Source organism: Neopsephotus bourkii, unplaced genomic scaffold (genome assembly GCF_033783945.1).
Source record: "Neopsephotus bourkii isolate Nb327-2 ecotype Australia unplaced genomic scaffold, CSIRO-AGI_Nbou_v1 NB_1287, whole genome shotgun sequence".
Taxonomy (NCBI): Eukaryota; Metazoa; Chordata; class Aves; order Psittaciformes; family Psittacidae; genus Neopsephotus; species Neopsephotus bourkii.
Window position 1 is genome coordinate 3,188,859 of NW_026901771.1, and position 15,802 is coordinate 3,204,660.

The 15,802-nt window shown below is 41.0% G+C and overlaps 1 protein-coding gene across 5 annotated transcripts in view; it reads left to right on the forward strand.

Moving 5' to 3' along the window:
- The window catches only part of LOC133218723 (ephrin type-B receptor 5), a 66,813-nt gene that overhangs the window by 34,170 nt on the left and 16,841 nt on the right, over window positions 1-15,802 (forward strand). For 4 of the 5 annotated variants that reach the window (XM_061365436.1, XM_061365438.1, XM_061365435.1 and 1 more), the window contains 5 exons: window positions 2,335-2,490; window positions 4,535-4,873; window positions 11,673-11,797; window positions 12,863-13,025; window positions 13,826-13,940. In XM_061365436.1, coding sequence (XP_061221420.1) covers window positions 2,335-2,490; window positions 4,535-4,873; window positions 11,673-11,797; window positions 12,863-13,025; window positions 13,826-13,940 — 898 coding nt within the window. The remainder of the gene's footprint in view (window positions 1-2,334; window positions 2,491-4,534; window positions 4,874-11,672; window positions 11,798-12,862; window positions 13,026-13,825; window positions 13,941-15,802) is intronic. The other variant, XM_061365439.1, reaches the window with a different exon arrangement.

A 15,802-nucleotide genomic window follows, 5' to 3' on the forward strand; every position in this document is an offset into this window, starting at 1 on the left:
CTAAAAATGTGCATATACTATTGCACACGCATATACGTATGCAGGAAAAAAAAAACCCACCAAAACCCAAACAAAACACAATAATCTCTTCTCAAATTTTAATCACTTAAAAGATGCTCCTTTTTAATAGTTTACACTTCAGGGACCTGTGGAAGTCATCCACTTCAACCCCATGCTCAAAGCAGGACCAAATTGGGTTAGGTCACTCAAAGCTTATTCTAGTCTTGTTTTCATTATTCCTAAATATGAGGATTCCACAATGTCCCTGGGCAACTGTTCCAGTGTTTGATGACACATTTTTCTTTATCCAGTATAGAAGGAGACTGTAATAAGATGTAATCAGAGATTATTGTGACTTGTGTCTGTTGTCTCATGTTCTACCACCTTGTGCCTACACCTTTTTTCATATCCTCCCATTAGGAGGCTGATGCTGGCAAACACAGGCAGCTCAGGGGTGAGTGTGTAAGGGGGGGCTAAGGAAAACTGGGTCAACATGTCTGAGATGAGCTGTGCCCAGCTGAATGTTGTGGCATCCTGACACTGTGCCAGAGTATGAAATATGACTGAGACAAGTTGAGAGGAAAGCGCTTGCGCACTCCGAGCTCTGCCTTCTCCTTTCATAATAACCTTGGCTTGATGAGAAGTGGCAGCTTGCTCTGCACCCTGAGGTGCCAGCTCGCAACCCTCTGTCCTTGCATTAGATGCTGTGAATCAATGAGAGCTAAATCTGTGTTTCAGTAGTGGTGCCTGGAAGATGATCAAGTCATAGTACCCCCAGTCACAAGGCCTGTGGTTTAGCTGGTGTTTTGTGAGTTGTTCTGCAGGCACACAGCGGAGGTATTTCTGGAGTAGCTGTTCTTGTTGTAGCTTTCTCTGGGATGGTCCTGAAATGATAGTGTTCACTAAAGAAAAATGGTGGGCTTGTACAGTCTCTAATGAGTACAGTAGTCATTTGCAGAGACTGTAGGACCACAGCAAATGGATATGATGCCATGGGCTGCCATAAGAAGGGAATGTAAAGTACATGAAAACTGAAAAATCCTAAGGTGTGAAAAATGGAATCACTCAGAAATAAATGAGTTATAGATTCTGTCTCTGTGCGGAAAGACAGCCCTAGGCTCACTGTAACTGCTAGAATAAAAGGAAGTGCCTTTTGCCTGTGTAGATTGTCAGGGGACTTTTTTCTCTTTCCTCCCAGTTTGACCTTTGATATACTATTTATAGAGTGACTGGACTGAGGCAATGCCAGGAAAACCTCCATGTCATGGGAACAATTATCGTTGCCATCTATGGGCTACAGTCCCGAGCGCCGTGAGCTAGCGTATTTTAGGCAATTTTGGAAAGGAATAAAGGTGCATGTGAACATAAGCAGCTCCCTGAATGGATGCAGAGACAGGGGTGAGGGTTTAGGAGGAAGCAAAAGATGTGTATTAGCTGCAGTCCCTGCCCATGGAGGCCATTCTTTAGCTACGTGGAGGCCAGTTAGTGTCCACTGTAGTCAGTCCAGCCTAATCGGCAAAAACTGCAAATGTAAAATACATAACTACTAATTTTAGGTCATTTTTCTGGGTTATTTCTTTTTTACCATCTTTTCATTAGGAAGTTAATTCAGCATCTGCATCTTTGCCAAACCTAGAATACTCCCATACTGTTCATAAGTGACTGTTTTTCCATTTTCTCTCCATGTAGGATGTATTTCCATCCTTGCTTCAGCTTTTTGCATAGGCATTCTCCTATGCATTTGCAGATTAAATTTGACTAAATTGGGAGTCCTTCAGCCATTATTGGGAAGTTTCCAGACCTACAGGAAAAGAATAGGACTGACAATCCTAGTGCCTGCTCCTAATTTTGATGCAAAATCAGCCATGGTAGCTTGTAGTACTTTAAACAATAAAACTGTTGAAGGCAGCATAAAAAAACAAAGTGCATTTTTGTGGCTCTGTTGGGTGGGGAGAAGGAGGTGGGGATAATACCTGTAACTGTTTGACTGTTTCCAGACGTGACGATGCTAGGATGCTCTTCGGCTTCTCCAACGCTTAAGTTCTTTGAGCGAGTAATGAGAAGACAATTTCAGATGGCCAGAGCTGTCTCTGGACTGGTTCTCTTTCATCTGCCTGTGAATCAGTTTAAGCACTTGTTCTATAGAATAAACTGTTCTGAAATTGCAACTTTAACAATATATGCCCCACAAAGCAACAAAACCTGTAGTAGCTACTCTGTGTAATAACCTTTGCCTACAGCAGCAGCACGAGTTACATGTAAATAAGATTGCATTATTTCTGAAATCTGAATTAATGAGTTTCCTGCTTTTGCCTCTTATTTTCCTCCGTTTAGCCTGTCCCCTTGGCTTCTTTAAAGTATCTGTGGGAGACGACCCCTGCCATCAATGCCCTGACCACAGCCATGCTCCACTGCCAGGTTCCAGTGAATGTGTGTGTCAGAACGGTTACTATCGATCTGCTTCAGACAACTCTGATGCTCCCTGCACTGGTAAGTGTTTGGATGGAGTGTCTGAAAGCACAAAGAGCAGCTAATGAGAGAGAATGTGCCTGAATGATTCAGGAGAGTTGCAGTTCACGTCTTCTCATGACCTCTGAAATAACCCAAAACTGCCATTTGCTTCTCCAGTTGACTACAGGGTATAGCCACGCACTGAATGCAGACAAGAAGACAGAAGCATTCCCAATATGCTTTTTGCAATGTTGATACGTTAGTGAAACTCTGTTTTGAGAACACTGGGGTGTTGCAAGACTAGATGCTCAGAAATTTGAAAATGTCAGCTTTTAGATGACTCATATAATCCTAATTAAGTCTACTGCAAATATGCATAAGGAGCTACTTTTAATGAAAGAATAATGTACTCATTTCTCATGAAATGTAAATTGATTTCATACACGGGGTAAATACTGTTTGCTGAAGGAGTTAACCAGTATTTTCTTCCCTTTTTCACTGAAAATGTGTGTCATGGTTTAAGCTCAAACCATGACAATGTGAAAACCACATTTCCTGCACTGAATCCAAATTCTACAGATCTTATTTATGGGAAAATGTTTTTTTCATTGGCTTCTCTGTGGTTCTCATCAGTTACAACTTTTCACAGTCATTGATTATGAATATTAATAGGCCAAGAAAGAATAATTAGATGCAGAAAATGAAATAAGGTTAGTGATTAGCACTCAAAAATAGAATTTCAGTAATATGTGAAGCATCACCCTTGAATTTTGTGCAAGTGACAGGAAAAAAGAATTACTTTCTAAAGCAGTTTGCAAACACTTTATGACTCTGAAGTTAAAACACTCAGAAACACAGATTGCTTCTGTAATCCCTTGCTTCCTATACCGCACAGAATCCATCTGCAGCAGCATTAAGCATCCTTTGCATTGACTGTGATAAGACTCCTTAAGAAAACTAGTATGTGATCATGCAATTAAATACTATAGTACAATGCAAATGCTGAGTGGCCCAGTTAAGATCACAAAAGAGATTTCTGACATTTTTCGATGCACAAATGTGTCATTTTGTCAGTAATACATTTTTTTAAACAGTCTTCTGTGTGTCTGATGTACTCAAATGCACCAGCAATGAATTCAATTGCATCTGGAGAGATCCCCAGAAAGACCTCATCCACCTGTACCCAGTACAGTGTCAGCATTAGACAAAGAAAAGGCTTTGCCCATAGTTTTCATCGATATGCCTTGAGTATAGAGGAATTGTGAGAATGAGGATTCTTGTAGTTCATTACAGCCTTTGGAGGGAAATGTTCTGTAAATCATGTTTCCCTTGCCCCTCCCTGTTACTAAACTCAGCTCTCTCTCCCTTCCAGTCTTGCTCTGCGTTTACGTCCATGTTTAGCAACATAACACATCTGCTTATTTTTATCTGTTGTAGCTTTTCACTTCCTAGCACCAGCATTTTGTCCCATTCTCATCCCCACACCATCTTCTCACATTCTGCGTTTTCTTCCTTCTCTTCACTGTTTTATGCCAGCAGAAGTGTTGGATGCACATGAGCAGGTTTTTAGCTGTTAGAGTCTACTCCCAGTGCCATTCAGGAACCTGGCTGGCAGCAGGAACAGTCATAGGGAAACTGGTGTTGAACTCCTGCAATAGATGGAACAAGCTAACTGAAGTGTGAGAGAGTTCATTACTCACTCAAAGGAGAGAAATAGAGGTCTTAGTAAGGACAATACTAAGCTTGTGCAAAATTTCAGATTTCAAAGGCTTGCAGTTCCCCTAAACACTGGCTGTTCTTCTAGGAAAAGGTAAAAGTCACACCCTGGAAACAAAGACCCTTCTTGTTAATTTTGTTTCTCTAAAATGTGATAGTACCATGTTTCCTTCATATATGGAAGTGTATATTTGATGTAGCGATGAATGTGTTTTTCTTAGCCTTGTTCAGAGAAATAACTAGAGAAGAGTAAGAATAAGAAAAAGCAACTTGTTTGCCTGTTCTTTCTCCTCTGCTTTGTCTTGGCCTCTCCCTCACCACTCTCCCATTCTTTCACAGGATTTTGATCTTTCATTCTGTCTTCTAGGCATCCCCTCTGCTCCTCGTGACCTTAGCTATGAAATTGTTGGCTCCAGCGTGCTCCTGACCTGGCGTCTCCCGAAGGACTTGGGTGGCCGCAAGGATGTTTTCTTCAATGTCATCTGTAAAGTATGCCCAACAGGGTCCTCAGGGCCATGCTTGCGCTGTGCAGACAACATACAGTTTGAACCACGTCAAGCAGGCCTGACAGAAAGTCGTGTGCTAGTTTCCAACCTCTTGGCCCGTGTGCAGTACACCTTTGAGATCCAGGCTGTCAACTTGGTGACTGAATTGAGTTCAGAAGCACCCCACTATGCCACCATCAATGTTAGCACCAGCCAGTCAGGTAAGGAAAACCCTGCATCTGAGTCCCAAAATTTCTTCCACTTCTGTCTCTCATTTGATCTTTGGAATCCCAGAGCTTTGTCTTCTTACTTACGTGTTGTGCCCTTTTTTATCTTCCCATGCAAGTTCCATGATTTCACTTCTGCCCTTCTCTGAATGGGCTTTTCTTTCTTTCCTCTTGCCAGAAGAACTGAGTTTAGAAGCTGATGTTGGTGTATATGGGGAAGAATTGCTGGGGCAGAAGCTGCCCTGGAGAAGATGGCAATGGGAGATGTAGGCCAGAGAAAGCATGTTACTTCATGGTGCAAGAGAAGGTGACACTATCAGGGTTTGATGGGATTTTTGTGAGCATCAGCTTGCCACACCAGCTCTTAGAGAGCATTTCTTTATTTCCTCTTCACCTTCTGTGTCTCCTACCCTTCTCCACCTCATCTTCTTCAGCTTTTGTAGCATTTTTCACCTGTGCAATTTTTTTTCTTTTCTATGTTTTGAGATGCTTCCTTTCTAGCTCCTATTCACCACTTTCCATTCTGCTCGTTTCAGTTCATATTCTAGTGCACAGTACTAGTAGTATTAATTATTACATCAAAACTTTGCCTTGCTGCATATCATAGTGAAGAAGTGGAAAACAGAGACAGATAGGCACTTTCTTAAGGTGAAGATACAGTTACAGATAGGTGCTGAGTGACAAGAAAGAATGTATACAATGATATTTCCTCATCACCTAAATATACATGACCCTGGGAGGGCACATGTGAACACTGTGCAGTCCTGTGGGAGGATATGAAAGTACAGCTTTTGCAGTTCCTGGAGAGGTGTAAAATGGAATTTTGACAAAGGATCCAGAGGCAGAATCACCATTGCTATTTTACTGAAATTGGTCTGAGTTCTTCTGCATGCCGTGTATTGTCTTCTACCTTGTACTTGCTTTTTCAATCTTGCTGTTCATGTAAGTGGTCTTGGAATATTATTCTCCTTTCAACAGGAAACAGAGATTATTTTTTAATGTGGGGTGGGTTTTTTTTCACCTTTTACATGGTAGAAATACTTAAATGTGTTGTACAGTTGTATCAGAGGTGGTGTGATCCTCCTAACTGGGAACTAAACCACGTGGATGACTGAAGTAAAATACTAATGGCTTGTGTGGGCAGTCGAAGGAAAGGGAGAGATTAAAGAGTTGAAGAGTAGGTCACACTGACGGATAGCATAAAGAAGGCTTTATATATATGGAGGGAAATGAAGAACAGCATCAATCAAATTCTGATTTTCTGTAAATATCATATGCCAGGACTGGAGCTGGAGAGAACCACATGCATACAGGCATACAGTTCTGCTACATGTCAATAATAAGAGAATGGGCATATGTTGTTCTTTATAAGCATGCATAAACTAGTCTGCAGAGGAATTGTACACAGCTTGCTTAATAGAATATAATGAGGGGTGATGTGAAGAGGAGGAGAAAGAGGGGAATAATTTGAACTGACAGAAAATGTCTGTAAACATTTAAGAGATGTGTAAACATTAAACTCAAAACAAATCCCTAATGAAATTCCACAGTGTAGTTGTAGAAACTCCTGCAAAAACAGGCTTCAGCGAAGCTCAAGAGAAATGCTGCAAAACCAGATGTGGCATCATGATCTTGGCTAAATCACATCTTGTCATTTCTGCTACTATACCATGGAAAGGAAAAGAATATATATAGATCCCAGTAATTTCCTACCGTTAGCAGATACCAGGGTTTTGATATCCCTTTCTCCCTTCTGAAATGTTATCTGACAGTCACTGCATAGTAGAGCATATATAGGGTAACTGGTCCCCTTAAGAGGCTGTTGCAAGTAGGTGATCAGTTTTTCTTTACAGTAAAAGATATGGCTGGGTAATTTGTATGGTAATTCCAGGCAGTTCCTTTGTCTTCTGCTAGAGACCTATTAGATCCTAAAGAATTCCCTTTCTTCATCCTTCTCATCTCAGCCTCCTTCATGTGTATGTGGCGTAATTTGAGCAGCTGTTTCTTTGTCCTGCCTGAAATCACCAAATCTACCCTCTTCTCTCAGTGTCTCTGGGTGTGCTAGGTGTCTAAGGTATCTTGTGAACTGAAGTAATTTCAGGGGAGGCCAACACACTTACACAGCAATGCTTGCTGAATGGCTTCTTCTTATGTTTGGGTTTTTTTGTTCTCCTTGCTCTTCCTCAAGATCATTAGGAGTGAGCTTGAGATGAGATGGCCTAAATTCATACTGACAGCTCATACTAACAAGGCCCTTTTTCCTCCATCACGTGGCCTGTCTCATCTATGTCCCCTCCTATCCCTTCAGCAGCTTTTCACTTTAGCATGGCTTATTGTTGTTGTATTACATTATTATTATTACTATTATTATTATAATACAAGCAGAGATGGTCATTTCACAATCTTATGTTCTGAAAGAGATTAGGAGGTGACAGGAAGGCAGGGAGGGTATAAAAAAGGCAGACTAGAGAAAGATAAGTCTTCAGAATAAACAGCCACAGCAAAATTTTTCTCTCCGTTGCATTAAGGTGACCAAAGACCCTCCAGCCCTGGCAGTTTGTGAATATTCTGCATATTCATACATTAGTCAGAGTTCTCTCCGTTCTTCCTGTTGCTAATCCAAAAATATCCTCCTCCCCACCCTCTGCCCCTTTCTTAGAGGTATCTCAGGCTGTGCTGGAGCAGTGCTACTTTTTTCCATGCTACCTATTCACTCTTCATCTTTGTCTTCAAAACACTGTTCATCTAAGGTTGGCTTATCCTCAAAAACAGTCTGCTAGCCCTGCTTCAAAGTATGATAGCATCCTTTGGTTACACAATCATACTTTCCTGTGGTAGCCTGATTATCATGTTCCTACTCTTCCGTGAGTATGTATCAGAAGACAGAATTAGAAGGGCTGCCATGGAAAACATCCTTTAATATATTAACACTTCACTTTCTGCAGCAAAAAGCACCTGAAACCCGTTTGGATAGTGATGGTAAAATCTGTTTGGATAGTAATAGTATGACATGGAAATTACCAGAAGGAAAAAACATCCGGAGATGAGGCAAGAGAAAAGGGCATTGCTTTCAACTCAGGTTTGAAGTCTTGTGGGTGAATACCTAAAGAAGTGTCAGGATATACAGAAAGATATTGGGAGGCTGCTCCAGATAACATGAACTGCATGAGGAACAGCTATTATGTAATTGTAGTGGAGTTATGCTTCTTCACAGAGGGGAAGCTGACACAAAGCAAAGAGCTGAATATCCAACCACATTATTAAAAAGAGCCCTGGCAAAAATTGTAATCATTATTTTAAGATGTTTAAGTGTGTCTCAGGGTAAACAAACATCTCCTTGCATGTCTCAGGACAGAAGTCCGGTTTTCATTTGAAAAACCATGAAAAAGCTTCCTCTGTGCACATCTATAACTGCATGTCCATTTATTTTCCCTACGCCTTCCACTGAAGCATGTGGTAATGTCTGTTGCCAGAGGCAGGCTACTGAACTTATTCATTCAGACATTTGTTACATTCCTAGAAAGAAGAGGCAGAGATAAAGGCAGCAGAGACTCAAATGTTGGAGCGAATCTGTGCAGACTTTTAAAAGCAAGTAGATTTTTTTCTTTTTAACTGGATCCAGACATTACAAGAGCTAATGGAGATAGGTGACAATAAAGATTTTGTGACCGGATTGCCTTGTACCTGTGAAGAGGTATAGAGCAGCCTTCTACATCACTTGTGTTCAGAGCAGTGAACAGCAAAATGTGACAATACCAACAATCTGTTGAACTGTAGAACTGAAAGCTAGACAGTCTGAAGACTTTAAGACACTGAATGGGGACAATTATGGATGGTGCTAGGAAATTTAAGAGGACCTGATATAAGATTTTCAGGTGAAGTGGTCTGAGAAGCGGAAAAGAATTAAATGCCAAGTGATTATGAGATTACAAAGGGAAGTGGAAAAATTGCTTGAAGATGTTTGATTTCCCAAAGAGAGACAAAGGAGTCCAGTAGACTTGGTTGTCAAAAGCAGGGTCTCAGGCAAGGCATTTTCGTGATCAGAGGAGGAAAAGAATAAAAAGAGCTGTTAAAAGCTACATATATATGTTATACCAAACTAAAACCAGCAGGTAAAGCAAGTGGTGTGTGACTTCTGTGTTCATTGTCCTCTGAATGAACTACATTATGGTTTAAAGTGATAAGCTGCTTGCTTATTTCTGATCTAATTGCCAGCCCTCAGCACTCACTGAAGGTCCCTATGAATTTAACTGTATTGTTTTCTTCTTACATAGGAACAGCAAAAATACTCTTAAGGTTTAAATTGTCCTTTAATGACATGTGTCAACTTTACTGCCTTCAGTGGATTTGCCCAGTTATGATGGGGACTTAATAAAGATGTTTATGGCCAAACCACAAAAAGAAACTATTACAGTTTCTGTCTTTAGTGTGCCCTGTCTGCACCATGAGCAGAAGATGAATGTGCTTGTTTTCGTATTTCGGGTTTCATCAACTGTTTAAATGAAGGCAGAAACGTTTTGAGCGCGTAAAACTAGGAGGTGCATAGTAAAACATGGCACCTTGTGGCCTAAAGGATTTTTTCCACTGGAGTCAAGAGGCAGCTTTTCATTGCATGGCGTTTCCCTGCCTGCTCTGAAGAAGAAATAAGTACTTCAGGATAGGGCCTGCTATTAAACATGTGCTTTTGTTGTCTTCAGAACATGTGAACGGTGCCTTCAGGTGGATGAAAAAAATGAAAAGCAAAACTACCCCAAATAGAGCTTCAGCTTAGTGAGAAGTAATGTCAGTTACACAACTCTCAAAGTCTTGAACTGAGCAACTTCAGACTTTTAAAATAGCCAATCAAAAGACTTCTAAAATTGGTAGACACAAGTTCTTGCTTGCTTTCTGGTTTAGATTCATGATTCCACAGCCCTCTTTTATGTTTGATGTCCAGATCCTTGCTTTCTACATAAAGGAAAGTTGGCATTTTCACACAGTAATTAATATCTGACACAGACTATAGGCATTTAGTATTGCAATGGAATCAAGTCAAGAGAGCTAACAACTCCATCTGGGTAGTGTACCAAGCTGTCTTGTTCACCAAAACACAGAAACGTAGCAAGCTATTAAGAACAGACATAAAAACTATATGTGAAGCTTCCACACATGCACACTTAACAGTGACCTTTAGGTGGTGGTTTCAGGCAGTAGTGCTAGTTAGAAGCCCATTCAGATTGGACTTCTGTGGTTCAGTGGCCCGCAGAGGGACTGAGAGCCTCAAACACAGCAGTAGTTTTCATATCTAGACAACAGTCCTGGCAGGGATTGGCCTGAGATTCAGGAGGTAGTGTGAATGCAAGGCTGCAAACAGGCTGTGACAATGAGATAATTACTTTATTCTCTATGATCTGTGACTGAACTGGAACCCCTGAACTGAGGAATGCTTCAAAGCCTGTTCCTTAACGCATTAGTGTTCTCATCTGCCTCTGTCTTCTGGTTTGCAGCTGTGATCCGGTAATGAAAGGCTTCCATTACTCTGATAGCCCAGATTTTCTTTTCCTGAGGCAAAGAATTGTAATCTGGGGGGGGAAGTAGAAGAGAGGGAGTGTGCTCTGCTTTTGCTCTGACCACTGTCACATTGTTTGTGCAAGCATGATCCTAGAACAAGGCAGTGGCACTGAGCACCTTGTCATCTTGCATTTAAAAATTACAAATTTGAAGATCAGAATAATGTTCCAGCTACAGCTGAGGTAACTTCATCATTCCTGTGCATGACCAGTTGGATGTGGAGTATTTTCATGTCTGTCTGCCCAACTTGTCAGTGACTGTATCTCCCAGTAGAGTAGAATTGTGCCTGTATTTCAGATTATTTTGCAAAGTACTTCATAATGAAGTACTTATGAAGTTTAACCAAGCCAAGTGCAAGGTCCTACACCTGGATCGGAGCAATCCCAGGCACAGCTACAGGCTGGGCAGAGAAGAGATTCAGAGCAGCCCTGTGCAGAAGGACTTGGGGGTGCTGGTCGATGAGAAAATGAACATGAGCCAGCTCCAGTGTGCGCTCGCAGCCCAGAAGGCCAACCGTATCCTGGGCTGCATCAAAAGGAGCGTGACCAGCAGGTCAAAGGAGGTGATCCTGCCCCTTTACTCTGCTCTCGTGAGACCTCAGGTGGAGTATTGTGTGCAGTTCTGGTGTCCTCAACATAAAAAGGACATGGAACTGTTGGAACAAGTCCAGAGGAGGGCCACGAGTCTGATCAGGGGTTGAATCTCCTTCCACATGAAGATAGGCTGAGAAAGTTGGGGCTGTTCAGCTTGGAGAAGAGAAGGCTGCGTGGAGACCTCATAGCAGCCTTCCAGTACCTGAAGGGGGCCTATAGGGATGCTGGGGAGGGACTCTTAATTAGGGACTGTAGTGATAGGACAAGGGGTAATGGGTTAAAACTTCAACAGGGGAAATTTAGATTGGATATAAGGAAGAAGTTCTTTCCTGTAAGGGTGGTGAGGCACTGGAATAGATTGCCCAGGGAAGTTGCAAATGCTCCATACCTGGTGGTGTTCAAGGCCAGGTTGGACAGAGGCTTGGATGAGATGGTTTAGTGTGAGGTGTCCCTGCCCATGGTGGGGGGGTTGGAACTGGATGATCTTAAGGTCCCTTCCAACCCTAACTATTCTATGATTCTGTAATGCAAATTAAAGGAAATGGAAGGAAGAACTGACCTAACTTATTAACTCAGCATAATGAATATGCAATTATAATTCATTGTTAAATATATATCTTTGCAATATTTCCTTCTTTTTTTTATTCCAGTCCCCTCTGCCGTCCCTATGATGCATCAGGTGAGTCGTACTACCAATAGCATCACACTATCATGGCCTCAACCAGACCAGCCCAATGGGATCATCCTGGATTACCAGCTACGCTACTTTGACAAGGTGAGCAGAAAGCTGATGCAATGCTGATTATTGTATAGTTATTATACAAAAGAGAACAGGGAAATCTTTCAGGATGAATAAGGTGGAGAAAGATGCTTCGATTATGAGGGAACAAGCTATAACAAAAGCAGAAGTTCATAATATATTATTCTTCTAACATCAATCCATCTGCATTTCCCAACTTAGAACCATACAGGGAAATATAAAAAGAGAAGACATTTGTATGTAATCTAAAAAGCTGTGGCTAACAGCCTGGAATCTTTAGCATCGGCTCACACAGGTAACAGTGGAAAGAGCTGAAGTTTCCAAATGTATAAATTGGACTCACTCCAACATTCTGTCGTGTGTTTGTGGAGGGAAGTCCTTTGTTCCCATTTATACCTGGACAGACATCTCTCAGAAATGTTGGAAGGAGGAATGCACTCTTTCATTTACTAAGTGGCGGATGTCAGTTACCTGTTTATGTGCTGGAATTAAAGGGTGGCAAATAGAAAGTTGTTTTCCATTCGCATCTTCCATGACTTCTAATCCAGCTGTCTTGAGGGGAAGAGGTACATAGGGCTGCTCAGACAAGCTCACATCCCATATTCTTGATCTTTCTCATAAATATTGTGGCATGATTGTGCAGGGCTGTGGTTTTTCTAGCAAGAAAAAGGCCTGCTATTTGTAGTAAGATGTCCATCAGCTTCCTGCTTCCATTACATGTTGTTTTGCGCTGGATTCCTCTAGGAGAATAATTGAGTTTGGAGCTTGCAGAAAGCAAATTTTCTATTTATATTCTTAGCAAGGAACCACAGGACAAAGTAGTTTTGTCTCTCACTCTTGTTTAGGCCAGGACAGAGGATCTTTGGCAGAACTTTGTCAGAAGTACAGGCTTAAGGGAATTAAAAGTGTCAGTGAGGAACAAGAAGTGCGAGGAAGTCAGTTCTAGAAGAGAGGTTGTGGTTGGGAGGCTCTGTACAGATTCAGATACTGGCACAGCATGGAAACTGGTATTCCTTGATGAGGCAAGTGAGCCGTGTAAGCAGAAGTCTCACATTCCATTTTGATTACTGACATTCACAGGCAGAAGATGAGGATAATTCATTCACCCTGACTAGTGAAACCAACATGGCCACCATATCAAATCTGAGCCCAGGAAAGATATATGCCTTCCAAGTACGAGCTAGAACAGCAGTGGGCTATGGGCCATACAGTGGAAAGATGTATTTTCAGACTTTAATGGGAGGTAAGTGCTATCATTCTGTGCTCAGATCTGCTTGTGACTCTTTCATTTGTGTCCCTGAGTATAATACCTTATCTTTTGGAGGACTGCTACCTAGTCAACTTGTATTTCTGTATATCATAATTTGCATATGCAGATTTGTTCAAAGAAGCTTCATGCTATCAGAGCATATAATTTATACTACAGCCATATTCCTTGGTCCTAGTCCTTGTTGCCTCTGCGCCTCAGACCAGCAGGAGCAAAGTGTGTCAGTAGAACTTTCTTTAAGAGGCTGTTAAAGTACATAGCAGTATATACTGCTGTAGTTTGATCTTCAGATGTCACAGGGCATCTTACAGCTTAATGCTCTCTGAACATCTCAAAGACGAGTGGACACAGGACATACACTCAGAAGCTTGCCTTCCAGCGGTATCGCCATTCGTTCATGCATAATACCTTGTGACCCAATTTGATCTGGATCAGGGGTACTAATGGATGTCATCTACAAGCTGAATTAATAGGGGAGAACAGGATCAAAGCCCAGGATAGTGCTAGCCTACACTTATGTGACTAGTCAGGTGTCAGTGGACCAGGGGAAGGAAAGTTATATTCAAAGGGAGCTCTGGCTTTTTGGAAGGACGAAGGCAGTAACTGGTGTGATGGAAGGTACTAAGGGATAACCAAGTCAAGGATTTGCTGATCTGCCAGGACTAGCCTAGGAAACAAAGGGCTGGTAGGGATGGGTGAGACGCAGTTGAGTAGAAGGGAAACTCTTAACAGTTCCTGTCTTCTACATTTGTGTATGCATGTGTCTTCCTTGCTAGGAGAGCGCTCGGAGATGGTCCAGGACCGACTGCCGCTTATCGTGGGCTCAGCACTTGGTGGTCTAGCCTTCTTGGTAATTGCTGCCATTGCCATCCTTGCCATCATCTTCAAGAGGTGAATTCCTTGACCTGCTCATGTGCACTGCAGACAGTGGAACATAGCCCCTGCTACATTACCCAGTCTTAAGGGAAACAGCCTCATCTACACTTATCCAGATGTCCTTGAGATGCCATTTTCTAATTAAGGAAAGATGCTGCCCCATTAGTCCTATTTGAGGAGCCTCTCCTTTGGTAAACTGCTCATGTACTTAGCTAATATTTGACTAGTTAGCAATTTGAACACAAGGAAAGCATTTTAAATCAAGTATTCAGAGGGTATTTAAATGCATCACTTTCAAGAAGAGACTGTAAATTGCATTTTAGGCAAGCAAGTGGAGAAACAAGCATTGTAATGAAAGACGTACCGGTGGAATAAGTATTTAGATCCACTTTTTAGAAGGTGCTAAATACCCTTTAACTGAGGACCTTTAACCAAGCTCATGTGATGAAATAAAAAATCTGTACAATCCCAATGGTTCCATGGAACACTAAGTCATAAAATACAGGTCACAGACGGCAAAAAACACTTCCTGCTTTGGAAAGGAAGAAGGGCACATAAGTCAATGTAGAGATGATCGGTTATGATAAAAATAAAAAGGAGACCAGACATTTTAAAGAGCAAAAAAAGTAGGAGGTTACTACTTGTGTAGAGGCACAAAAGTAACCAGTGGGGGTTTTATTGTTTGAAGAATAGAAGGTCATTACCCACTCCTTGAATGTATTAAGGTTTGAGCTTAATCCCCTAGATTGACAGTAATGGATTTCTGTACTTTGCTTTACTCTGCCTCTGCACAAGAGGCACTTACTAACTTTTTTAGCTGGCCTAAAAAATGTATGAACAACTTAACTTGAGAAAGCGACATTTAGTTTTAGTTATTTCTTTTTTGTTCTCTTCCTTTTTCTACATTTGTTTTCTCCTTCTGTGTATATTCTTTTTAAATAACTTTCTTTCAGGAAAGAAAAGAGCTCTCCAATGTTGTTCTATTTGCATTGCTGCCTCCTTTTGTAGTTTGCAACTGTTAAAAGTACAATTTCTTGTTACAGCTGGAAATGTGATGCGCACAACTCAATAAAACATATATTTTTCTAAAGAAAATACCCCACAAACCCAGAATAAATTAATATTACCAAAACTGTGTTGGGGAAAGACATTGATGAGTGTCTGTAAATATATCTACATAAAAGGAAATACCATAAAAAACAGATTCCTTTATATTTGAAGGATCTTATGCAATAATAAACAGTTGTTCAGAAAAAGTGGAAATACCAAATTTCTGTTTTAAATGTGTCTTTGATGGGAAAAGGAGGTTTGAAGGTGTAGGAAATGAGGAACACCACCTGCTATGAGTAGTTCATTAAAAGGTTGAATATATGTAGAGTCAAATGCTGTAAGTTTAACTTGGTTTTGTCATTTGTTGACACACAGTTTCGAGGCAATATACAATGTAAAACCACCTATTTTAGGCAATTTCTTTCCAGAACAGAACAGATTTTGAAAGTAGAGCTATTGTTTTTGCAATCTTAGCAGAATTTCAAGAGAGAAGCCTGACAAGAATAACAAACAGTTACCTGTTTGGAATGACAGAATTAGTTATGTTAGTAAAGTAACAGTGTTTCTTGATACTCTGTCTTCAGATCCTAAGAAAATCAGCAGCTAGAAGGTCTTGCGCTGAAACAGCAAAGCATATGAGTTGACACAAACCCATGCAAACAGCAGAGATACTATAGGACACCACAGGGTTTGATTTACAATATCTGGTCTAATTAGAAATGGTTGCAAACAAGCAGTTTGGAGAAAAAAATACAAATATTGTTGGGAACAAAAGAAGTGATTTGAAAATGGAAAATACATTTAGAGCAAGACAAAAATAGGGTGAA